A 26,577-nucleotide genomic window follows, 5' to 3' on the forward strand; every position below is an offset into this window, starting at 1 on the left:
TTGTGTTTAGTTTTTGCGTTACTATGGATGGACTGAATCTAGAAGATGTAGAGAAGAATTTGTGGTGTGTGAATACTTGGAAGTGTTTGTACAAGAGAGACCAGAAATAATCCTGTTCAGAGGGAATGCAATTAAATGAAAAGCTTGCACAAGAGACCCACACATGCAGCAGATTTGTTGTTGCTTGTTTGCACAATGTTTGTGAAGTTTCTTTCTACTTTGATTTTTATGTAGAGAGAGGTGTAGAGAATTATCAGACTAAGGGAGAGAAGTTTTCATGTTGGTATTCCCATGTGTTCTTTGTCTGTGATTGAGAAGACCTGTCTTGATTAAAGCTCCTTTTAAAAATAGATTCTCAATAGCAACAGGATGTAGCTGCTGGAAAGATAATCAGAAAATTCAATGGAGTAATTTTCTACCAAACACTTGTGGTGAACCAGAAAACACTTTCCTCCTGCCCCATATTTGATGTCATTAGTGATTGCTAGTGATTACAGTTCACTAGTAGTGCATGTTGCATGCCTGGCCCATGTGGGTGTAGATCAGTTGCAGAGCACTTTACATGCAGAAGGTCTCCAGTTCAATCCTTTGCTTCTCTAGGGAGAGTTGGGAAAGACTCCTATCTGGCCCTGTGGGGAGCCACTGTCAGCCAGTGTAGATAATATTGAGCTAAATGAATCCATGGTTTCAGTGGAAGAATGCCCTTGTTGGAAGGCAACATTCATCATATGCTTAGCTTTGTATATGTTATGTTTACATGTGTATATGCCTCTCCTGGGTATTTGTCAGGTATTTGTCCTAGTTCTGATTTGGCTTCAGAGGGAGCAGGGTTTGTTGGCCTCAGCACCTGTGCATATTCTCCTACTCATGCACTCCTGACTTGCTGCTATATTTGGACTGCCAGCATGGTCCAAGACAAGTACTACCCCACACATGCATGGTATGGCTTAAAGGGCATTGTAATAAAAGCAGCTGTGAGTGGATGTGTAGTAGAGGCTGAGTGGTGGTTCAAACTTCTGAAACCTTTTGGGATCCAGTTTGAAGATTTGAACTCAGTAGGCCCATAACTCCATTTGTACTTGCATGGTGAAGAGGATGGAGGAGGCAGAGAGATGGCAGAGAATTATCTGTAGATTTTTGTTATGGTAAAGAACAGCTTAACAGCTTTGTGTTTAATCCATCTGAGGCCCACTGGAGCTCTTGCTCAAGGCCCATTGGGACAAATGAAGAAGATGCAGGAGTCTGTTTGGTGAGTGTGTGCTTAGTGTTTTATTTGACTGGTTGACTTATTGGTATGAGCACAGCAGGTCAAAACCTTTCATGTAGCCATGGTTAAATACTCTTAACTAACACATTTGACATACATCAGAACACAAGCTTTTCTCTGGGCCAGGGCTGCTCAACTTTGGCCCTCCTGCAGATGTTGGCCTACAATTCCCATAATCCCAGGCTATTGGCCACTGTGGCTGGGGATTATGGGAGTTGTAGTTCAAAAACAGCTGGGGGGCCTAAGTTGAGCAGGCCTGCTCTAGGCTAATAACATCAATCCTCTGTATATTTGCAATACAATTATTAGTATTCATTAAAGAATGTTAACATAAATATAAATGAACTTTATCCCAGTGGCCAGTGTGGAGCATTTAATAAGTGAAGTCTGCAAAATACTCACATAGTTTGGCATGAAAAATCACAGCAAGTAGGCCTTTGTTTCAGAGGAAAATAAGCAATAGTTTTTTTGTGTCTGTCTTAGTTTGTGACACTAGAAGCACTGAAGATTTTGCCCTGTTTGGTGTGTTTTGCTCATTATTTCTATAGAAAGTAGTAATTATATATTGTCTTTATTAAACCTAAAAGGCAATGGCTGACAGCCTGACTAACACAGCAAGCAGTAGGCAGTGCTTCCTCACCTCCACAGCATACGGGTGAGGAGTGATTTTCACTGGTCTTCTCTTCCTCTGGAAGTACTCTGTGCCTACCAAAAATATGTTCCTGAGGGCTACATGACCCTCAGGACATATTTTTGGAAGGCACAGAGCACATTCAGAGGCAAGGAAGATCAGCAAAAATTGCTCCTGCCCCACTATGTGTGCTGTGGAAGTTGGGAAGTCTCTGGCTGTAATAATGCAGTCTCACCTTATATCCTTGCTTCCTTAATCAGGATCTTGGCCAATATATTTCAGCAAAGAAAGCATATTGTATGTGGTTTCAGAATGTGTTCTCATTAGTCTCGTCTGTCCCCCCACCTCTTTTTAAAAGAAAATGCCTCTCAGTAAGCATCATTTAGAATTGAGACAAGGAGAAGGCTTAACACCTGTTTAGATTGCAGGCCAGCATGAGTTCAGCAAAACTAATTGTTGAAGCTTGCTGTACTTCTCTTTGCCCCATCAACTAAATATATTGACCCAGCTACTACAACTACTACCAATATTTATAAACTGGTCTTCAACCAAAGTGGTTTACGTAGAAAAATAAACAAATAAGATGGTTCTCTGTCCCCAAAGGGCTCACAATCTAAACAACCCCTTATTATAAACCAATTCTGTGTGGATCTTGTCTCAACCTAGCTGAAGGGATTGTGATGTGAGGAATCATGCCAGTATGTTGTCTAGTAAATATTATTTATACGTACATCAAAGAACATTTAACGTTTTATAGATTTTCTTTGATCCAGTTCAAGCTAGAAGCACATGTGAACAGGAAGAGGGCACGGTGAGAACATGCCTGTCGGGATGTTCATGGACACTTGATGTCCTCTTGTTGTATTCCTTAATGGGGGGGTGGGGGCTGTTCATTCAAATGGCCCCTAAAGTGCTTAACAGCTTGGGTCCAGGGTATGTAAGAGAGCACCTCCTGTGTCATGAACCCTCCTGCCTATTAAGATCATCTAGGGAGGTCTGGTTATGGTTGCCACTGACTTGTTTGCTGGCAACTTGGGACTGGGCCTTCTCTGTAGCTGCCTGCCCTGTCAAAATAAGAGCATCTTCATCTCTGGTTGGTTTAAAACAACAACAACAACCCCTAAGACACACCTGTTTTCTCAGGGTTTAAATTAATTATTTTTTAAACTTCTTGTTTTATTTCATAAAATTTTTGTAATCACTTTATCCTGTTTTATACTTGTATTTTAAATTATGTACACTGCATGGGGATAGACATATCAGGTGGTATATAAATATGATAAATATGGGCACTCCAAATACTTGTTTAAAGTAGTATTTGGAGTGTATGTTTAGGGGCTATTTGAATGAACAGCCTCCACATGTGATTAAGGGGTGCACTGTGGAGGGCATTCTGACAGATGTGCTCTCAGAATCTTCCCTTCCTTTTCACATGTGCTGCCAGCCATATTGTTTGAACTGGTGCTTTGACATAACGATGTCAAAGTTTTACCATTAAGTGAGCTCTTTCTGTAAGCTGACTCTGTGCGCTGAGTTCCAGAACTTCTCTAGCTATGTTTTTCTAGCTAGAAGCTTTAGGCACATGTTTAAGAAGGGGGATTGCAGAAGGAGAAGGTTCAGAATGTGACAGAATGGAAGAGGAGGAACTTAAGCAGGTGATAAGATTGATGGCATAAATTAGAGGAGGAATGTATCGGGGAGACAAGACAAAGAAAAGAAGAAAAGAGGCAGATATGTGGAGAGGGAGAGCAGCTGCATTCTTAAGAGCAATACAGGAAAAGAAAATTGGCATGTGAGAGAGGACATAGAAAGGGGATTGGAACTTAACAGAACCACATAGGACATTTTTAATTTTTTAAAAGAGTACACGAAATGCTAGATTTAAGTTGAAGATTTATTCTTATGCATTGTTCATAAACAACTGAATTATTTGGGTCCAATTCAGAAATATCTGAAGACTTGAGAATGTTGAAGTGCTTTCCTATTTCTAGAGTTTTGCTATATTGTATATAGTATTGACTAGGCTTCCAGTTAAGTATAATCTTGAGGATACAAAATGTCAGGCAGATGTTTAAGGCCGGCGAGCAGGTGTCTAGCTACATAAAGTAAGAAAGCTGTATAGTTTGGAAAGAAGGTTGGGAATGCAAAACAGAGAGTCACTGCACTATGAACACATGGATATGTACAAAACATTTTTTTAAAATCTTTTTTTTCTAATGAATGCATGCTTACTGGCATTTTGCCATTGTTATTTCCAGTTGGCTCTATAGCTTACATTAGCTGGACTTCCACTTGCGCTATGAATGAATTTGGTTAAAAATTACTGCCACCAGTTGTGTTGTGATGTGGCAAAAACAGTGACCTGGGAGATACTCTTTCTCACCCCTGCCTCCGGCAATAAAATACATTATAGTAGTGAAATGCTGGTAATATGTTTGGTTTTCTTATTGGTTCTTGATAAATCTGCATTAGTATTGATCCAAAATGCATGCATATGCTTCAGGAATAGAAGTTGTCTCTGTTCAAATCTATGTCACTAGATTTGAAGAGATCAGAGATATTACTTTTGCACAACAGGCTCCTTTAGTTAATGGTATGATTACCCTTTTTTTTTTTAGATGATTTTCATAATGCAGAGAGCACCCAAGATCAGAGTTTTGAAACTCCTAAGGAAAAAGGTCCTCCAGCAGACAATTGTTTGGAGAGACTTGCTGTATATGAGAAGTCAAGTGACCAGTCAACAGAAGATGCCAACCAAGTCCTTTGCCCACATCTGGACAGAAAGCGTAAATATTCTGGTGAGAAAATGCAGAATGATGGAAGTCTTAAAGAAAGCTTTGTAGAGGAACAAGAGGATGAATTTGCAGCAAAAGCAAAAAAGAGGAAGAACTCCAAAGGTAAACAGGCCCAGCTTTAGTAACTCTTCAGGCATGTCTTGTGAAATGAACACTCTTTGAATTAACATATGTCGTCCCTTTATGACCTTGATTGTGCCAATCCCAAGTACTTACCTGAATGATGTTTGGGTATCTAAAGGGTAAATGACTAGTCATTGGACAATGTAATCATTGGACAATGCAAATGGCTGTAGTGCATGCAAACCCCGTCCTGAGCTAATCTTTTACAAACTGCATAGTGTGGTGGTGAAGCTGAAACAATCTGCCCCACAAGTGAACTATAGCTTTTGTTTCAAGTTGAGGGCCTTTTTGATTAATTTTTAGTTATTTTTCCATTAGATGACTGGCCTGAGAGGGAAATGACAAACAATTCCTCTAACCACTTAGAAGAGCCCAATTGTAATGAGGTGACCAACCTGAAGGTGTGCATTGAATTAACAGGGCTCCATCCCAAAAAGCAGCGTCACCTGCAGCATCTTAGGGAACTGTGGGAGCAGCAGGTGTCACCAGAGAGATCCCCACCCGGCAAGTTGGGCCGGCAAAGCAGGAAAGATTTAGCTGAGGCTGTTCAGCCAGAGGTCACTGCAAAGGTCAAAGACTGCACAGAAGAAAGGCACACCAAGAAAAGGTCAGAGGTCAAAAGCAATAGAAGTTGGTCTGAAGAGTCCCTCAAAACAAGTGACAATGAACAAGGTATGCAGAGATTACTAGGGAAATCTAGCAATACAGTACTTAGTGACGCATGCTGCCACCAGTGCTAATAAGTTGTCCGTTTCTTTTGTAGAAGTTTTATATTATATTCTATATAATATAAAATTTTTATTCTTTATAAAGGACTTAAAGTGCCACTATTAAACTTCACTCTTGCTTGTTTTGCTAAATTTCTAGAATTTGTGTGTGTGGTGTGGTGTGGTGTAGTGGTACTGGTGATTTTAAGCCCCATCCTAGATATGCTGTGTTTCTTTTTTCTTTAAAAGAAATAAATAAAGAAAAAGAGATAAAACATATTTTGTCTATAGATGCATTTTGGCAGTCTTGGTGTGTTTTGGATTTCATAAAAATTTCTAACACGTCTGTGTAAAATGGGCTATTAAGGCTGAGTATAGATTAAAACAGATAATGTGATGAGTTCTGAGTCTTTCATCATTCATGGGAATAGGCTGCTCCATTAGGTTTTGAATTTCTGACCTAATTTTTCTTGACCTGGGAGGGAAGCACGATGTCTACTTTATTTATAAATGATTTCTGTCCCACATCGTCCACCTAGGACCCTCAGAGGTGTTGACAACAATCTTAAATACAAAGCAATCAAACAAAATTATCCCCACAGCAATTGCAGAGAAAAAGAAACAAAGTCAGAGAAGCAGCAGCTAATATTAAATCCTCATCCGATACCATACAGTGTTCCAACAAAACAGTCACCACTTTCCGTCTGAATGCGTGAAGAGAGGGAAAACTTCCTGAGGCAGAGAGTTGCATGACCTGAAAGCTGCTGTTAAGAAGGCATGATCATGTGCCCCTGTCATTCATACCTGACATGGTGGTGGAGGGTGGAAGTTGCAGGAAAGGGTCTTTCCCATTGATCTCAGCATGCAGGCAGGTTAATGCAGGAGGAGGTGATCCTTCAATATTCAGGTCCTATTCTGTGTAGGACTTTAAGGCCCAGGTGCAATTCAAATGTCTCCTTGAATTAGCACCTTGAATTGGGCCTGGAAGCAAATTGGAAAATGGGCTTCTTGTATGCAGTTTTTTGTTTTGTTGTTTTATGCCAGGGAAAAGTTGGAATTTTTCCTTTTTGTTTCTGTCGTGAAATGCAGATTAGCTGGGCTCATCTTTTCAGTCTGTCTTGCCAGTTTTTCCTTCTCTTTCTCAATGTACTCTCCAGCTGGGAGCAGGTCTTTGGGAAAGAGCTTCTAGGAATCATTGTGGTATTGGAGACTGTCTGTGGCTGGTTCTGCAGGCAGACAAGCAGCTTGGACTGCACCTGAGCACACAGAGTTGCTCAGACTGAGCAACTGGCCAGAGTCAGCTGCTTTGTGGGGCCTATTGGTCCCTGCTAGGTCGGAAACTCCCAGCCCAGGGCAGTGATGTCACTGCAGCCCGCCTGAGATTATGCCAGCAGTCCCTTCAACTTAACAGCAACAACAAATATTTACGGTATATACCACTTTTCAACAAAAAAGTTTCCAAAGCAGTTTACATAGAGAGAGAAAGAAATAAGTAAGTAAGTAAGAAAGATGGTTCACTGTCCCCGAAGGACTCACAATCTAAAAATAAATATTAGACACCAGCAACAGTCACTGGAGGTACTGTGCTGGGGTGGATAGGTCCAATTACTCTCCCTCTGCTAACTAAAGAGAATACCACATTTAAAAGGTTCCTCTTTGCCCAGTTAGCAGGGGCCACTTAACTGCCACAATGACCCAGCGAATAAGATTCCTGAGCCCTACTGCAAGAATTCCTGGTTTGGGACCCCTGGCACCTGCTGTAGTCTTTTTGTAAAATCCAGATGGGAACTTTGAACTAGTGCAGGCTAGCAAATATTATTGGAATTACACTTGGTTTCAAATCCATCCTGATCTAGCTGGCTGATCTTGTGAACATCTTTCTCCACATCTGAACAATGGCCATAAAAGTGATCTTCCTCACATGTTTGTTCTGAGGAAAATGGAGAGAACTGTACAAAGTGCTTTACAATATAGATAGTAATATATATGACTAACATTAGTTACCTTCTTGTTACCTGTCAGGATAATGAGCCTGAGTGGGTCCTCTTAATAGTTCCTGTTACATTCTTATGTAGCTTCGGTTTCTTAGCTTTGGGCACTCTGACATTCTGACGAATGAAACCAGCATTCCTTGAGGGACTGTGGGGTCTGATGGAAGTCCTTCTACAACTCTCCCATTCCCCCTGCATGCATGCTGTTGCGCTAGAACCATTAGAGTTCCAAGTGTTTCCTGCAAGGATTGGGCCAGTCTTGCAGTAGTGAGCATGAATTGTCCTCTTTGCAAACCAGGGTTCACCTTGGTTTGCATTTGGATGAGTGACTACGAGCCGCATCTCACGATCAGTGAGACCCGGTTTTGGAGAGTGCGCGGGGAGAGCAGGCTAAGTCCGCTTTCCCTGCACACGAGCAGGGAGGGAGCCCTGGGCAGCTGGATCAGCCACCCACACGATTGCCGGCTCTGATGGAGCTGGTGGGGGCTGGGGAGCTCGGGGGCCGTGCAGCCCTCGGAAGCTACAGTATGCCCTGCGTGACCTCTCAGGGCATACTGGGGAGACCCCCGGAGCTGGGAGGCGGCTTTTCACCTCCCCTCTGGGAGTCTATTCACGATCTTTAAAACCAGGTTTGCGGAGCGCTTGCTCCGCAAACCTGGTTTTAGCGCAGGGGTAGTTAGGCGGGTTACCCACCTAGGAACCACCGGGCTCTCAGCCGAGCCCAGTGGTTCACACGTTGGGGCGAAATTGGGCTAGCCTCCGCTAGTCCAATTTTGCCCCATCGTGTGAATAGCCTCCACCTGTGAATGCTGTCTGCTGTAAGACATTTCTCTACCGAATGGGGCTGTAGCTCAGTGGTAGAGGATCTGTTTTGCAGGCAGAAGGTCCCAGGTTCACTCCCTGGCACCTCCAGGTAGAGCTGAGAGAGACTCCTGCCTGAAACCTTGCAGAGCCACTGCCAGTCAGTGTAGACAATACTGAACAAGTTGGGCCAATGGTCTGACTCTGTATAAGGCAGCTTCTTATGTTCCTAAGGGTTCTGCAAGACTGGAAACACGTTTCTGACGCTCAGCCACTGAAGACAAGGTACCTCTTGCTGTCATTGTCCTAGGGATCCAATCAGATCTTGTATCTATTTGTTGAAGAGACAATTGGGAAATAGTTTAATGAAGAGTCCCAACATCTTTATACAGCTCAAGACTCATTTGTTTTGTTGAGCTCAGTTTGAGTGTGCTAAGAGCCAGCAGACCAGCTGATTTTGCTACAGTGTGGTATTTCCATAGGAAGAAAGATAGTAGACAGGTTTACAGTTTTCAGTTTATTATTATTTTTATTATTATTATTTTTACATTTATATCCCGCTCTTCCTCCAAGGAGCCCAGAGTGGTGTACTACATATTTGAGTTTCTCTTTCACAACAACCCTGTGAAGTAGGTTAGGCTGAGAGAGAAGTGACTGGCCCAGAGTCACCCAGCTAGTTTCATGGCTGAATGGGGGTTTGAACTCGGGTCTCCCCGGTCCTAGTCCAGCACTCCAACCACTACACCATGCTGGCTCGTTTAGTTAAGGAGTAACTGAATCCTTCTCTTGCTGTCGATACAAGCAGATTTTGTTGTGCTCTTCTTCCTCAAAAGGAGTAAACCTTATGGGGGACATAAGACATTGACTCTTGTCTCATTTTCTTTCTCCTCCCCTTAAATTAACATGGACTTCACTTCCCAGGACAGGTTTGCACAACATGGAGGTAGTAAGCTTGTCTGTGAGCTGTACTCCTCACTGCGGCTGTGTGTGAGATTGACGTTTCCGCATACAAAGAAATCCCTCCCTGCACATAGAAAAGTAGCCATGGAGAAGGGCTCTAGTCCAATCACCTCCCTGATATGCTAACTTTCTCTGTGTGAAGAGGGGTGGTGTTTTTTTTATTGTAGAGGGGAATTTTAATAAGATTCCCCACCTGCTGTCTGTGTTCTACGGCCAAGACTTAGGCTTACTAACTCAGTGAAAACTAGACCTTTGTCAGAACAGCTATAGTTGACCAGCTTCTGGAGTACAACTTGGTCTTAATGAACTACTAATTTGTTGTCAGGCTCAGAGAGAAATAAGTCTTCTCAAAGGAGCTACTGACTTTTTGTGAGGAAGGACAAGGAATTCTACTTTAGGTAGAGAACACAAGTTGTTTCCATAGAGCCATCTGTCCAGTCCCTTCCAGTTTCTGGCTTTTGTTCCATTCATCTATCCCTTGATCTTGTAGAACTTCAGAAACCTTTGATTTGATATTGTGTGCATTCAAGTGTTACAAATGGTTCTCATTTGAAAACTTCTTTTGGCCATTCCTTCAGTTTCGTGGATTAGTGGTTCTGTTGGGCCCTTTTTGATTCAAAAGGCATTTAGTTTTTATTCCTTTCACCTGAAACATTTTATGTGAACAAATCCACAAATACTTTTGCTTTCTTGTTGCATTTTCATCATGTCTTGGGAAACCTCTCTTCAGGCCTGTCCAGGGCTATGGAATGAACCTAGAAGCTGTGTGACTATTTCAGTGTTTTGGAGAAGCAAAAAAAGGTCACTTGGGACCAATATGTTCTGTTTCTAGTTGGATTAAGAACCTGACATTCTTGGGGGATGACTAGCTTTCTTTTAAAGTTGGTTACTTGCTCATTTTACAGCAGGGACAGCTACTTATTTGTAGAGAGTCATACAGCAGTGAGAAATTGCTATCTCGATCTATGAACCCATTTTCAGAATGCCTCAAGAATAGGCTCAATGCTTACTTCATTTTTGATGCACAAAGTGAGACTTTTCAAAAGCAGAAATGGGAATTTGGCACTTAAGTACCATCTATGCATTTGGAAATCATTTCTGTGTCCTTTGAGTTTTTAACTCAATACTGCTGTACAACCCCCCCCCCCCGGCCCAAAAATCAAGACCAGATTTCCCAAAGTGGAAAGATTCAGCAGTTCTGTACCTGAAAGAGCAGTGTATTCCCATTTTGGTAGCACAAAATTACAGGTAAGGAAGCCACTTCTCTCATTTGCATCTATTAAAAAGTAGGAAATTGAGATGGAGGGCTGATTCTTATCTGTATTTCCACTGTGTCTAAATGGTGCAATGCCTAAGCTGTGTATCATCCTTTGACCTAGGCACATCAGAAAACTTCCTTTGGAGGATTTATCAGCCCATTACAGTTCCTTTATATTTTGTGGGTTAGCATTTACAGTTCAAATGTGGAGTTGCTTTAAATATTAATACAATGCAAATATAAAAGTTGAGTGTTTAAAACAGTGGAGGAGCTTGTGTTAAGTGTTAGCATAATGTGTATGTTTTCCCCCTTTCCTTTCAACACATCATGCAATGTGTAATGCCTTTCCTCCCATTCAGGTATCCCTCTATTTCCAGCATCTCCACATATGAAGAATCTTTCATCCACCAATATAAACAGCAAAAGGCAGACCCAGCCAAGCTGTACTCCAGCTTCAAGGTTGACTGCCAAGCAGCAGAAGATTAAAGAAAACTGGAAGACAGATGTGCTGGGCACGGATGAAGAAGAGGATTTCCAGGCTGTATCGCTGTTGCAGAAACATAGTGAATGTGAGAAGCCATCAGGGAAACGACAGTGCAAAACCAAACATTTGGCACTGCAGGAAAGGAGAAGGAGGTCATCCCTGACTGGGGACGACATTACAGATATTGAAAGCTCTGAGGAGAAGGTATCTTTTTTTTAAAAAAAAAACCTTTAATTGTTTTTACTAATATTGTAGGCTTGGTAAAGTCGGCCAGCTTACATTCTTCATGTATTGTCTTACATAGTAACTATTTCAAACTCTTCCTGTTGATTTTAAAATGTCTTCTATTGTTCTGCACTGCTCAATTCACTCTACTCCAGGACAAATTTCCTTACTTCATCAGGACTCCTCTAGAGTCCATTCTTTGAAGATTTTGGCCTTAAATTTTTTGGATAGTATAAATCCAGAAGATGACACTACTACCCTTTGGGGGGGGGGGGAATGAGGGAAATTTTTTCAGTGAATTATTAAGGGTAGGTGGGTGGGGTGTGGAATCCAGTAATGATTTTGACAGGTCATAGTTAATGAGGAGAATCTGGAAGCGACCAGAGGCTTCTTCAGACTGTGACTCTTCACCAGTCAAATCACATGAGCCGGCATTGTACGATCGCCTGCAGCAGCAGACTCCCTCATTATTGCCTGTCTCTTTAGCCCTCACAGCTGCAGATTGCAAGCACCCCTCAGGAGACTACCCCAAGTCGTCCCATGCCGCCAGAAGCCCGAAGGCTTATTGTCAATAAGAATGCCGGAGAAACTCTTCTGCAAAGGGCAGCTCGACTGGGATACGAGGCAAGCATTGTTTCTGAAGTTCACTCCTCTGAATTAGAATATGGGAGATGCTTGGTGTCACATATAATTCTAATTGTGCACATGGTTAGAGTCTCTCTTTGTGTTCCTCCTCAGTGTGCTGAAATATCTTGAGGCTTTCTGTTCTGCTTCTCCATTCAAGCATGCAATTAGTATATTTTGTGAGTGAGGTTTGGAGAAAAACCACATAAACTCTTGTAATTTAATAAACTTGAAGCTGAATAGGTGTCTGTCATTGCCAATGAGAATTCAGAGCATTTTTTGCTTAGCAGGATTGTAATCCTGAGTTAAAAGATGGGCTAGAGAGAGATGTACACAGATATACAGACAAACTGACACTGCCGAACAGAACATTTATGCTGTATTCAGGGAAGATTAATGACTTGCATGGCTCTGACAGAGTGATGCTGTGGACATGCTTCGTTCTAGGGTTGCTTTTAAACACTACATGTTAAACATGCAAGTGCATTTTGGGAAGTCATTCTCATGTTTGGAAAATATAGCGTGCAATCCCAAGCTCATAAATCACTGAGGCATAGATTTCAATGGGCAAACGGTTACACCAGTGAAGTGAAAGTGCCCGTACACACAACTAGCTTGGAGAGAAGAGCCTAGTAGCAAGCCAGTCCTGCAGTCTGTAGACCTTGAAGCTATTCACATGCACACCGAAAACCGGGCTAAGGAAGCCTGGCTCCTGTCGGCGGCACAGCAGCAAGCCTGCTTAGGGAGCCCACCACTTAGCCTGGGTTTTGGGTGTGAGGGTGCCCAAAAAGTGGGCTAAATGCCCATTTGTTGGTGCTACACAGCTTTGCATGGCACCTACACACAAGTAGCCTACCAATCAGCATTAGGAGTCTCCCCATACTGCACCGCGCACTTGCATGGTGCATTATGGATGCTCCGGTATCTCCTGACCCCCAAACTTCCCAGCTACCGGCAGAAGCTGACAATCGTCTGGCTGGCCAATCCGACTGCCCAGTGTCATGGACAGGATCATCTGCGAGGGAGGTTTTTGTGGTTTCCTCCCTTAGCCCCATCTGAACCCGTGAGAATGGGCTCCTTGACTTAGAGATCACTGTGGTTGGCATTCACAGTTTCCCTTACATTGGAGCAAGGTGTAAGGTATCTTGTTTGGAGTATGGGAAACTGTAGAAACCACCCTGTAGTTTGGTTATTTGTGTATTACATTTTTAGACACTGGAAATTGCTTGTGAAAAAGCCAGCACTTTAAAAAATATCGTATGTGCAGAGGTCCTAATATACCCTTTTGTTCAAAAATGCTTTTTGTCTTAATGGGAAAGTACATTTGTTTGTTCCTTTTGCCTGTAACAGAAAATCTGAGTTTAATATAGATCTAAAGCAAAAAAACAAGAAAGCCAGAACTTAAATAAATCTTTCTTGGCTTATTTGCTCTAAGATTTTATCAAGAGGCAGCCAACCTACTGCACCCTTTTTCCTTGATGAAAAAAGGGGAAAGAAGACAATTGTACTTAAAATCAATTTAGTGTGTTGAAGCCTATGCAATGCAGCAAACTGAGATCCAAGTGGTGGTGCTGTGTGGTGCATCTAACTTGTAGTGTGGTAGGGCAATATGACACCTTTTTAGGTGCAAAAACCTGGTGGAAAATGTGCCCCAGGCTGTAGATTTAATTGGCTTTGGATGGAATCTTACTCCTTTTCCTTAACTTCATAATTAGATTTTTTTATTTGTTACATTACATCAGAAGTCCAGTATAAAATTAGAATGCTAAAAAATGAGAAAAATCTAAACACTTGTTACATGGAAATACATAATGCTTCAGAACATAGTCGTAATAGCAGTTCTTTAATGAGGCGTCCATTCACTATCTCTTAATTATAACATCTTTAGGATCCTGCCTCTCAAGAAGGAAAGGGCAGGTTTGCCTAGCAGTTTAAGGAAACTCACTAACTCTCTCCCTTGCTCTTTCCAATTCTGCTGTTGCTAAACTCTCAAGGGATGTGGTCTGTTCTCTAACAGTGCCTGAGTTGGTCTTGTGGTAGCAAGCATGACTTGTCCCCTTAACTAAGCAGGGTCTGCCCTGTTTGCATATGAATGGGAGACTTGATGTGTGAGCACTGTCAGATATTCCCCTTAAGGGATAGAGCCGCTCTGGGAAGAGCAGAAGGTTCCAAGTTCCCTCCCTGGTATCTCCAAGTCAGGGCTGAGAGAGATTCCTGCCTGCAACGTTGGAGAAGCCACTGTGAAGACAATACTGAGCTAGATAGACCAATAGTCTGACTCAGGATATGGTAGCTTCCTATGTTCCTATCTGCTGTCAAGAAAGGCTGTGGGGCAGGAAGATGGGAAGGAGAGCTCTCTCACACCCAGTAGCATAGGGAGGGTGTTTTGAAGGTGGGATCTGGAGGCAGGTTTGTCGCCTTGCCACTGCCGGGAGCCAAGCGGCTCCTGGTGGTTCTCATGCACAAGCAAAACCAGGCTGGGATTCCTTAGGCTGGTTTTGCCTGCGCATGAGAATAGCCTCAGTGTCTTAAATGAAACACACTTTGATTTGAACTGCTGTGCTTTAGGTCTTAGTGCACCGCCACTGCTGTCAGTGGGTATCTTGCCTCTATAGAAAGAAGAGGATTTTAAAAGGAAAAAGAGAACACCAGAATAGTCACTGAACCCTCTGTGCACCCATTGCTTTTCTCCTCACATTCCTTCTCCTCAAGCACCTTTCCCCAGCTTGGCACACTTCTGGTACTGGACTCTGTTGCCAGATTTGGCTTTTTTAAAAGCCAAATTTTGGGTTACGGCCCATTTGACTCACGAGTATACCCCTGAGGTGAGCTTAGCTGTGAAGAAAAGTGCTTGAAGAGAGAAACTGAGGGGAGGTAAGCTGTGGGTGAGGGCAGGGGGAGGATCCTGCTCTCCTCAGCTGTGCATCCGTCTTGCATTTAAAATCAGACTCCCCCTTTCTATGCAATTGAGGCAGTCCCATGCTTAAGCTCACAGAGCTGCCATTGTTGTCATGTCTTGTTTGGCTCAATACAACTGCATTGGTGTGCTGAAGCGTCAGAGTTTTCATTCAGAAGCTTTTCAAGTAGCCTCCTATGTAGCAGCCATAACAAAAGAAAATGTTATCGTCCACTTATAACAAGCCAACCAGAACAGTGCTCCAGACCACAGTATATCAAATTTTTTTAAAGACTTGCTGACTTCATCTTTTGGGATTTTGCTTTGTTTTTGAATAGCTAAGGGTAATATTTCATTTTAAGAGAATTTAAAAGAGTTTTACCTTTTGTAATTAGCTTTGTTGGAGATGTCTACTTGTGTGTGTTCTCAGCACTCCCCTTTGTACAATACAGGAACATGTGAGGAAAGGGAATGGATTTGTGAGGGAGTGGGTGGGTTTGGTGTAGGGTTGTAGACAGGAAGTCTGAGGTTTCCTTCATGGTTTCTCCAGAGGAATGGGGTTTGCCTTGTAGAAAATATTGCAGGCCTCAGCCTAGCAGAATCTGTAGGCTCCCATGATACTTTAGCTGCAAAGGCTATCTGCCCATAAGCTGTGCAGTTCCAAATGCCACCTTTCTGAAGGCTGCTTTAGAGGGGCTCCCTCTGGCATATTCATCAACCCCCCCCTCCAATTCTAAAGGGAAATACTTCCAGGATAAAATGTGTCCCTCCCTCCCTGTTTTCTTTAAGTGACAGCCTCTGATGTTAAAGGTATCGCCATAGCAACAAACAGTTTCTTCTCCCCACCCTTCCCGTCATTCTCCAGGAAGTGGTTCTGTATTGTTTGGAAAACAAGGTCTGTGATGTAAATCACTGTGACAGGGCTGGCTGTTGCACTGTAAAGAGACTTTAGGCACATTATTCTTTCAGTGATTTTCTTCACTGGCTTGGATACAGGATGATGCACAGAATGCTCCGTGGATCTGTACTCATGGAATATGGAACTACAGAGGCAGCTTGTCACACATGCAAAGCAACAAATGAGACTTTCTCTTCTGCCCCCTTGCCCCCAAATCTAGGCATGCATTAAAATATATTTAAAACACATGCGCTTTTACAAGAATCATTGAAAATAATTCTGCACAACTTTGGTTGGTGGAAATGTGGGCAACTTTATGGCAATGATATAAACTCTGTAGGGGCGAATGAAATGGGATGTGGGCTGTATCTGGCTTGTAGCCTTCACAGTGGATACGATATTTACTCTATGAAAAACATATTATATGTTTGGTAGCAGTACAAACATAGGCTAAATTGTTCTTTACAAGCTTTGCAGCGTTTTCCTCTAGGATCTGCATTTTCTGATCCCAACTAGTCATGTGCTGTCAGCCACATGCTCCAGAATTCAACAGAGAGGGCTGAAATTTCTATGAATTGAATAAATCATGTTTAAAGAGTTAATGAGGCATTTAATTAATTAACCATAAAACTCTACATTGTTACATTTCATGGCTAATGACATTGGATAAAATCCACTGGGAACCTCTCCAGTTCTGTGGTAAGAAGCTGATGCAGAATGGGTGAAGTCCATCAGGAACTTCTGTACAATTTAAATGAATGAGAGTTAGGCATATGAGAGTATGTGCCAAAGGGGAAAACCTTGGTCATTTCTCATTTACATATGCTCAGTTGCTTGACTGTTGGCACATGCTATATTGCCCATTGATCAATACTGATTAGTACTGAGGTAAAGATTTCTTTTTTAAATCCAAAAGGCAACATCCTGGGAGGGCCAAATGCTCAGTGGCAGAACACAAACTTTGCTAACTTAAAGACTCAGATTCAATGTTTGGCCCTTACAGGTGAAGGAGTTCAGTAGGGCTGGGAAATACCCTTTCCTGAAACTTTGGAGCATTTATGCCTGTTGGAGAAGTCCATGCTAATAGATGGATCAAGGCATCCCATAGCTGATTTAGCACTAGTTCTAAACTAGACATGGAGAAAGTTTTATCAAATAGCACAGAGGAGATGGGTGGGTTTCTATAGTAATTGCTTTGGGATTGTGTCACTCACATTGACACTGCTGGTTCTTGCCTGCTACAGTCTTGGACTAAGTGCTGGAGATCAGCATGGGGGTTGGGCACACGGAATTAGTGAGCCTGAGAGAGTCACCTGAGAGAGCCTTCCTATTTTGAAAAGACAAACTCGTCTTCGTTGTGTGGCTGATGTACATTTGATCCTGAAGTCATGTGACTGGACTTCCTTGCTTAGCCTGGACAGCCAGCTCATTAGTTTGCTACTATTCACTTTAACCTGGTTAGTGAAGGCTTGCTAAACTAACAGCTTCATGCTGTATCCTAGCTACCAACTCTCAGATCAGTTATGTGAAGAGTATAGATTATTATGGGCTTTCCAGTAGATTTGGAACTGGAAGGAAAAGTCTGCTATGCTGGGGAAATGTACTTCATGCATCTGACAAATGGGCTGTAGTTCATGAAAGCTTATGTCATAATAAAACATTGAGAATTTGAGATGCGTTTATCCCACCCCCCATTTGAGGTGCCTTTATTCCCCACCCCCACCCCGCCATTTTCTCCTGAGAAAGGCGATGTCAGCCTGATGTTGTAAAGGATCTTTGCTAAACTGACAAATCCTTTCATTGTACTTTCCCAACCATTCAGGGCAAATTGAGTGGACCATTCTTCAGGAGAAATTAAGGAAGTAGTAATTTCAGTCTCAATCTTTATTAATACAGTCACTGACCAGTAGAAGAGACTCTAGTAATGAATATGTAAACACAAGAAAGTAGTTCAGTTAAATAGAAGAAGAAATTCAAATGTTTTCTTAAGGTTCCAGAATATTTAAGTGAGACATACAGAGATAAAATATAGAAAATGAGGGGTTACAACGGCAACTCTGAAATAATACCTGTAACTGATGTACTTTCATGTAGTTAACTGTGCAGCCATACTTATGGAGTCTGGACCTACACTTTCCAGAACCTTTTAGAATTTCAAGGATTTTGGTGCGAGTCCTACAGTGAATACATATGTCTAAATGGGTGTAGTCCATGTCTCCTTCCTTGGTTGATTGTAGACTGCCACAGTGAAATATAACCCCCCCCCAACAATTCAATAACTGCTGCAGCAGGGTAGAGGGAGGATTGTGAGACTGCACAGATGACTACTTGAAGAATATCAGTTACAGGTGAGCAATCTGTACTTTTTCTTGGTCTCTGTGCAGACGTACTTATGGAATACTAGCAAGCTACCGTACCTGGAAGGAGGCTGCAGCATCCAGAATTGCAGATCAGGTGCCACAGCAGTGTGGGAATGGACAACTAGGGCAGAGTGTCTCACAGAAGGAGATGGTTAAGACCATGTACCTGTTCTATGGAGATCAGGAATTATGACTTCCCTGTCAAAAGCTGAAAATATAACCATGTCTCTTGTGGAATGAACCCTGACAGTTGCAGGACAGGTTAATGATCCAATTGCATCTGGTCATGGACCAAAAACCTTGATTTGACTTGAGCCAATTGCTATACCCCTTAGGTAGTAGAAGAGATCCAGTACAAAAAACGTGTTGAGAAGATACTTGCAAGCTCTTGCACAGCAAGAATAGCATATAAAGAGGTGTTGAGTACTTTGAAACAAGGCGGCCCAAAGAATGTGAAAAGAAAGGGTCCATCAGACACTGAGTGACTGGAGAGCACATTCTCTGTCAGCAGCGGATGAGGGTAAAATATTGGTGGTGTCCTGTATCACAGGAAACGGAGACAACCTTGAACAAGGAGGAGATATCCTTCTGGACTACAACTTTTGTCACTATGAAAAGTCAGGTGGGAGAGGAGAAAACGGTTGCAGTAGTCCATTGCTCAGAGATTGCAGGGAGATATCCCCAAGGAGCATGGTCATCTTGTCTTGTTGCAGAAAGACAGGCCCTATGTGATATGCTGTATTGTGGTGTGTGTGGTGGTGGTGTCCCCAGGTCTTGAAAATGAGCTGCAGGAATTCCTGTGCTCATGTCCATTCACAGGAGGCACATAGGCACCTGCTGAGAGCATCTGCAAAAACATTCTCATGGTCTTGGACATATAATGCAGAGGGGGGAGCAAAGCACCAGTTCCAGGGGAGGAAGGCAAGGGAGAGTAGCAAATGGGATTTCAATACACCACATGTGTTGATGTAGTACTTTGTGGCTACATTATCCTTAGCTACTTACATCACCCTTGACTAGGGGATGAAATGCCTTGAGGGCTGTGTACACTGCCAGGAGCTCCAGATAAGTGATGTGGCCATGGGACTTGGCCTGGGTCCAGGATGTACTGACTGTGAGTCCCCTTCAGTGAGCACCCCAACTTTTGAGGAATGCATCAGAGATTAACGTATCAGTCAGAGAGTAGGAATAGCAAAGGGAATCCCTTTGAGAATGTTGATGTGGGACTGTCACCTTGACAGAGTGGTATACTCACACAAGAGTTTGGACTGAGAGTGGCAGGTCAGGCAGGAAATATTCAGTAGCCAATGTTGAAAGAGTTGCATGTGGAGCCTGACCAAGAGCACTATCTTGCTGCAGTGGTGGGCATGCGGCCAGGAAGGTGCTGGATGGTGATAACGTGATTGTGAATGGAATTTGTCATGTTTGGCAAGCCTGCGTGCTTGAGCCTGTGTGCACAATTCCAGGGTTGGTAGACCCTTGCCTCAGTAGAATAGCTCCGATAAACTGGATATATTGGGAAGGGAGGAGGTTGGACTTATGGTAGATAAAGAAGTATTTGAGCAAGTCGAGTGTTCTCTGGGGATGGTCAGTGAGAAAATGGCAAGATCTGGTGACCAGTAACTAATAATTTGTGAATAGGAATATCATGATACAATGGTATCTGAGATAATTGATGACTACTGCCATACATTTGATAAAAACACATGGAATGGTTGGCAGGCCCTGGAATGCTGAGTACTGATGGCAGGCTGAAGGTACTTCCATTGCTGAGATCTTGACTATTCGGAAGCAGACATCCTTGAAGACCACTGAAACTAGCCATGTCCCTGAATATGGCCATGTTTGACGACACTATTTGATGACACTGACTTGATGGCACAACTTTACCTTTACCTTCAGAGCAGTGAGGGGAAGGGTAGGATGTCAGATCACTGGAAGAGGGTAAAGGTAAAGTGTGCCGTTGAGTCGATGTTGACTCCTGGTGACCACAGAGCCCTGTGTTTTTTCTTTGGTAGAATACAGGAGGGGTTTATCATTGCCATCTCCCACACAGTATGAGATGATGCCCTTCAGCATCTTCCTATATTGCTGCAGCCTGATATAGGTGTTTCCCATAATCTGGGGAACATTTTCCATAGTCTGGGAAACATACCAGTGGGGATTCGAACTGGCAACCTCTGGCTTGCTATTCAAGTCATTTCCCCACTGCGCCATTAGGTGGCTTGGGAAAGGGTTGGTGATGCTAAGTGTCCTGATGGTGGTAAACACGAAGGAGCTGTTGGTGGTGCTGAAGGCACTGGACCTGTGGTTGGCACCAAAGGCATTGAGAGAGATTTGGCGCTGAAGCTAAAGAGACGACACAACAGGGTAGCATAGTCTGCCACACAACAGGGTGGCATAGTCTTGAGTTATAACCTCAAGATGACTGGGAAACTGGCAGAAGCTTATAGTCTACAAAAGGCCAAATATATGTGATGATCTGGAGACTGATGGCTGTATGCTTACAACTGGATATATCTTTTTCAATCACATTTCAGAAACTGTCTAGATAATTCCTATTCTTGGAAGACAAGACCAAAACCTACATAGCCATTCCTGAATGAGGAGTGGCTTTAATGCCTGGAGTAAGCCCAGACTTTGTAGCCTACATCCTGATGGTGGGGGAGTATGAAGAGCCTGATATGGTCATGAAAGGAGACCTAGAAGGCTGGAGAGGATGTTTCGGCTATCTTGATGCCTGGGCCACAGAATCTGAGGCTTGGAGTGCCACCTTACACAGTATAGTGTGGAGCATGGTAGATCAATTGCATTACGGGCACAGCATAAAGCACTGATTGTGTATACAGGATCCTACATTTTCTTCACTGAGACAAAGCAGGTAGTTCTTGTGACCATCAGTGGTAGGGAGCTTACAGCAGGTCTTTCATTTTTTGAAAGAAGTCTGTAGTGCCCTGCCTACAGCTATTGCTGGAAGAGTGGAAAGGAATGATACTTTCAAAAAAAGAGAGAGAAATGAGAAAAAATGAAAGAGGTAATAAAAAATAAATAAAATAAAGACAAGGGGCACATTTTCTTGGACAAAACCAAGAGAAAGTTAAGCATATGGTGGTCAAAGAAGCTGTGGGAGTCATGTCTGTTTAGGTATGCACATTCACTTCAGAGAGGTGTGACTCACCAAAATTCTTAAGGATGCTTTAGACAGTTGCAGATCCTGCACAGAAATGAAGAATGTATGCACACAAATACATGACTATTGAAACACATCTATTTGTATATAAATTCAACAGAAATCTGTGTGCATTACCTCTGAGTAATGAGAGCCAATCCTGTTTGGGATATCTCAGTCTTCCTCCTAGGCTTATAGCTGGTTTTTGTTTTTCAAAGTTTTTGTCTCCTTCAGAAGAGATAAGCTATATGGTTTCCTCCCTCCTTTCCTTTGTAACTTGTTAATAGCCCAATCAGAGGGGTATTCCCAGTGTGTTAAAATAAAGGTATGCATGTATCCACAGCAACCAACAACTGGTCTGTTTTTCTCCTTCTCTTTTCCAGGAAGTGGTTCTGTATTGTTTGGAAAACAAAGTCTGTGATGTAAATCATCGTGACAATGCTGGCTATTGTGCCCTGCATGAAGCCTGTGCCAGAGGCTGGCTGAGCATTGTGCGACATCTCCTTGAGTATGGAGCCGACGTTAACTGCAGCGCTCAGGACGGAACTAGGTTAGCAACACTCTGTTTACCAAGATTAAATTGCCTCAGCTTTTCTACCATATTAATACATAGCTAGGTTAATGTTGCCAGTGGGTTTGAAATCATTTAAAGAATTGACACATCTCCAAAAGTTGAAGTATACTATGATTCTCTTAAACTTTGGCTTCCCTAATTCTGGAGCTTGCCAATTGGTATACACTGTCAAATTTGATGCCACAGTTTTGCCATCATTCTTTAGTACATGAGACTGCAATCCAAACCAATCTTATTTGAGACTAAATTCCATTGAACTCTGTACAACTTAATTTTGTGGAAATGTGCACAAGATCAGGCAATTAGCATCTTAATTTGCCATACTTTTTCTGAGGAGTGATGCAAGAAACTGTGCATTGCCCTTAATGTCAACCTAATGTTTAATATTAGGTTGGATATTGATTTCCCTTGTTTATAGCTTCTGATTTATTTCCCCCCTACCATCATGTACATGTTCATTCTGTTTATTATGTGCCTACAGTTCTGCCCATTAGGAAAACGTTTATGTATACTCTTGTAGGCCCTTGAGATGATGCATGCCACCCTTAGCTCTGCTTATATATTCCCAAATATCATTTCCCCCCTTGAGATATGTAAGAAAAAGTCCCCGCACAATTTAAATATCAGGATGCTTCATTTTAGTCTATCCCCCCCCCCCCCATTGTTAGATTCTTTCTCTTTCATTACTAGTCACTAAATTTTTCTTGGTATAATTTGGTGTTATACAAACTATTTTTACAAAGTCAGGTTAATTGTTATGTGTTTTTTAATTACTATATTAAGATGCAGAATGTGCCCAGAGTATTTGAATATTTTATCACTTATCAGACCTGGCAGCTCAAGGGCATAAAATTAGCATGACTGTAAGCCTATAGCCTTCTAGTTATTGGCCTTTACATATCAATTTGCAGCAGCTGAAGATTTCAAGAAAAAAAAACAATAACAAAGCCTCGCATTTTAGTAAAGATGGTCTGTTGGAAGCTCCTGAGCGGTCTGTCATTATAGCCTCATCAGTACTATAGAAGCATTTTAGTGTTCCCTCCCCATCTAACTAAATTAAAGAAAATGAGAAAGGAGAGGCACATGCCTGTGTGAGATTTTTCTCTTAACTCAATAGTCAGTCACCCAGACCTCCTTCTAAAATGCTTGTCTTTACGTTTACTTATTCCTTATCAAAATTTGTGTACTGCCCTTCATCCTGGGACCCCAGGGCAGTGAAAGACAAATTAAAAACAAACCAATAAAACAAAAATAAAATTTCGTTAACCATACACTAAAAATCAACAAATTCAGCTACAATAAATTCGGCTACAAGAGAGGAGAGCTGGTCTTGTGGTAGCAAGCATGACTTGTCCCCTTAGCAAAGCAGGGTCTGCCCTGGTTGCATATGAATGGGAGACTAGAAGTTTGAGCACTGTAAGATATTCCCATCAAGGGATGGGGCTGCTCTGGGAAGAGCAGAAGGCTTCAAGTTCCCTCTCTGGCATCTCTAAGATAGGACAAGATTTTTTATAGGACAAGATTTTTTAATTGAACCAACAAACTACCAAAGCGTACAGTACGTTACCAAAGCACAATTATATACAAAGTGGTTGTTTGTACATCATATATCTACAAAGATTTACAAACAAGGATTTAGTAACCCACAGAGTTATAAAGTATATGCACGCAGTACTGTAACTCCGGGGTGGGGGTTACGTCTAACATCCATTTCACAATTTACCCCATTGCTGTTTAGAAGAGATACACTTGTCTTTTTGCACAACCATACAAACTTTTCCAGAAGAAATTTACTGTCTCATCTACGTGAACTTCTTAGTCGCATCTTCATCCCTATTCCTATGCAGGAGCATTGCATAAATGACATACAGGTTTACTATTACGAGCAGGGGAACGTTCCAGTTACCTAGTATAAGGGCACCTGTTCCATCCCATTTCCTTGAAGGTTTCTTTCTGGGACCTCGAAAAGAGGTTCTATTGCTCAAACCCGAGGTTAGTTCTTCCCAAGTCTGTTTTTCCAAATCAGGCCGCTCTAACAACTTGCTTACTCCCTGCCACACTCTTTTTGGCTACCACACACTCTTGTAAAAAATGTGAGTGGGTTCCCTGAATGTCTTGCCTAGCTCACTAGCTTTCTGTTTGCAGGTGATTTTAGGACACTCTTGCTTGTCCTCTGGGAGCCAAAGCTTAGCCGCGTTAAGCGGCAGTACTTGGTGGTATAAACGCCACCTCATTTCCCATAAATGAAAAGGGACCTTTTTCTCCTTAAAGAGAGCGATATGGTCATCGGGTTGCAACAAGTACTGTGAAGTGCAGTGTTTGTAGCATTTACGTTCTAAATCAGGTTAAAAAAACCCCACTTCTAGAACATCTCCATAAATTGTTTTCCTTAGCTGCTTAACTGAGGAGGATCCTTTAAATAGATCCGGTTCAACCTTCCATTTTTTTTAGTGTGAATAACAAATCTCTCAATTAGTCCAGGTGGTCTCTTTTCAATACTTCTGTGATATTACCATTGAAAGAACCTTTCCCCCACCATGCTATGCCCCATGCTGACCTTCGCCACCAAGATAGGGTTGAGAGAGATTCCTGCCTGCAACCTTGGAGAAGCTGCTGCCAGTCTGTGTAGTGCAGACAATACAGAGCTAGATGGACCAATTGTCTGACTCAGTATATGGCAGCTTCCTATGTTCCTAATCAACTGAAAGGGAATCAGAGAACGATGACTCATTGGCCAAAGGCAATACAAAGAGGTCAGTCTTTGTATGCTGCTTTTCCAAGGAGCTCAGGGAACTGGTTGGACTGAGAGATAAGTGACCCAGTGAGCTTTGTGGCTGAATGGGGATTTGAACCCAGGTCACCTTGGTCCTAGTTTGACACTCTAACAATTCCAGCCTTTAAAGGCTACTTTACACCACAAGATGTGGTGACAGCAAACAACCTGGATGGCTTTAAGAGGGGTTTGGATAACTTCATGGAAGAGAGGTCTATCATTGGCTACTGGTTGGAGGGCTAAAGGCCACCTCCAGCCTCAAAGGCAGGATGCCTCTGAATACCAGTTGCAAGGGAGTAACAGCAGGAGGGAGGGCATGCGCTCAACTCCTGCCTGTAGGCTTCCAGTGGCATCTGGTGGGCCACTGTGGGAAACAGGAAGTTTCTTATGTACACAATAAAGCAAATATGTGTGTATAGCATGTAGTGCAAATGCATGTCTTCCTGGAGATCTCTTGCATGGTTAGAGATTAACATGTCTCTTTCACCTACCAAGTATCAGGTTCTGGTACTGTTTAGTACTGGTATTGGTGTGCTCCTTTCCAGCCCTCCCATAATGTGGCCTGGCAGAAACCACAGATCACCTTCCCTGTGTGGCCTCATCATTTCCATCCTCCGCTATTGCATGATCTGCCATGCAATGGCAGAGTGTGAGGTGCATCTCACTCTCTTGCATGATGTAATGGAAGGCAATGGGAGTCATGGCTGAATCCATCATGCTCCATGTTTTCCTCTTCCCAAGGTGTTTTAAAAGGGGCTTAGAAAAATCTGTGGAGGACAGCTCTATCAATGGTTACTAGTCTGATAACTATAGGCCAGCCTCAGAGGAAAGATGCCTCTAAATACCAGTTGCAGGGGAGCAATAGTAGGGGAGATGACATGCCTTCACTTCTTGCCTGTGGGCTTCTCAGAGGTATCTGGTGGGCCACTGTGGGAAACAGGAAGCTGGACTAGATAGGCCTTGGGCCTGATCCAGCAGGGCTGTTCTTACGTTCTTATGCATAATCTGCCCATGCATGGGTACGGATTCAAGTCCCACAAGCAGCATGCAGTCACAGATTGTCTATAATGGGGATAGCTATTTTGCTATGGAAGATGAGTATGAAACATCCTGTGGCAAAGTAAATACTGCATGCAGAGAAGTTTTTCTTGCACAGAACAAGTTTGTGTGAATGCTGTCATGCCATGGCAACAAGGACATGAGTTACCAGTCAGGTGTGACAATGCTTTTGATTGGAGTTTACAGCAAGCACAATGGGGTTGTGCTATTTGTGTGTTGTCTTCACCATGCAAATAGTCATGCACTCTACATATCCACAGGGCATGGCATAGGAACCCTCAGTGCCCGTGGCATTGCCACTGGTGAGAATTTTTGTTTTTCAGCCAGTCCCACGACAGCTATTCTTCCAGGCCCAAAGTGTTGAGGAATCCTGGCAGCTGCTGTCTCAAGCATGAACATCGGATATAGTGGATAGTCCTTATATACTTCAAGCCAGCCTTACCCTTTCCTTACCCTGCTAACTGAGCAAAGAGGCACCTTTTTCAAGTGGTGATTCTCTTTATTTAGCATGGGGAGAGCAACTGTCCCTATCCATCCGTAGCACAGCATCTCTCCAGTGGCTGTTGCTGGCGTCTATCTCATGTTTCTTTTTTATATTGTGAGCCCTTTGGGGATGGGATCCCTTTCTTTCTTTCTTTCTTTCTTTCTTTCTTTCTTTCTTTCTTTCTTTCTTTCTTTCTTTCTTTCTTTCTTTCTTTCTTTCTTTCTTGACTGCTTTGGGAACTTTTGAAAAGCGGTATATACATATTTGTTGTATTTGTGTATTATGACTGTGTAAGTAGCATCCTTTGGCACAAAAAGGATCAGTATTGACATTCTGACAGATGCTGCAGTCAAACAGTTAACAGCAGTAGCCTACTGTTTGGGCCACGCAAGCCAAGTCCTGCAGGTTTGCATAGTTTCTGAAAAGGTGATATAATTTGGCCTGTTGTCCTGGGCCTAGCCTGCTAAGGGAGACTGGACCTCTCCATAGGAGCTCCTA

At 42.6% G+C, this 26,577-nt stretch overlaps 1 protein-coding gene across 10 annotated transcripts in view; it reads left to right on the forward strand.

The window, feature by feature from the left end:
• The window catches only part of BCOR (BCL6 corepressor), a 95,811-nt gene that overhangs the window by 50,897 nt on the left and 18,337 nt on the right, over positions 1–26,577 (forward strand). For 8 of the 10 annotated variants that reach the window (XM_053305391.1, XM_053305398.1, XM_053305396.1 and 5 more), the window contains 5 exons: positions 4,517–4,795; positions 5,135–5,488; positions 10,893–11,221; positions 11,729–11,866; positions 21,573–21,739. In XM_053305391.1, coding sequence (XP_053161366.1) covers positions 4,517–4,795; positions 5,135–5,488; positions 10,893–11,221; positions 11,729–11,866; positions 21,573–21,739 — 1,267 coding nt within the window. The remainder of the gene's footprint in view (positions 1–4,516; positions 4,796–5,134; positions 5,489–10,892; positions 11,222–11,728; positions 11,867–21,572; positions 21,740–26,577) is intronic. The other 2 variants (XM_053305399.1, XM_053305400.1) reach the window with 2 other exon arrangements.

Source organism: Hemicordylus capensis, chromosome 3 (genome assembly GCF_027244095.1).
Source record: "Hemicordylus capensis ecotype Gifberg chromosome 3, rHemCap1.1.pri, whole genome shotgun sequence".
NCBI lineage: Eukaryota > Metazoa > Chordata > Lepidosauria > Squamata > Cordylidae > Hemicordylus > Hemicordylus capensis.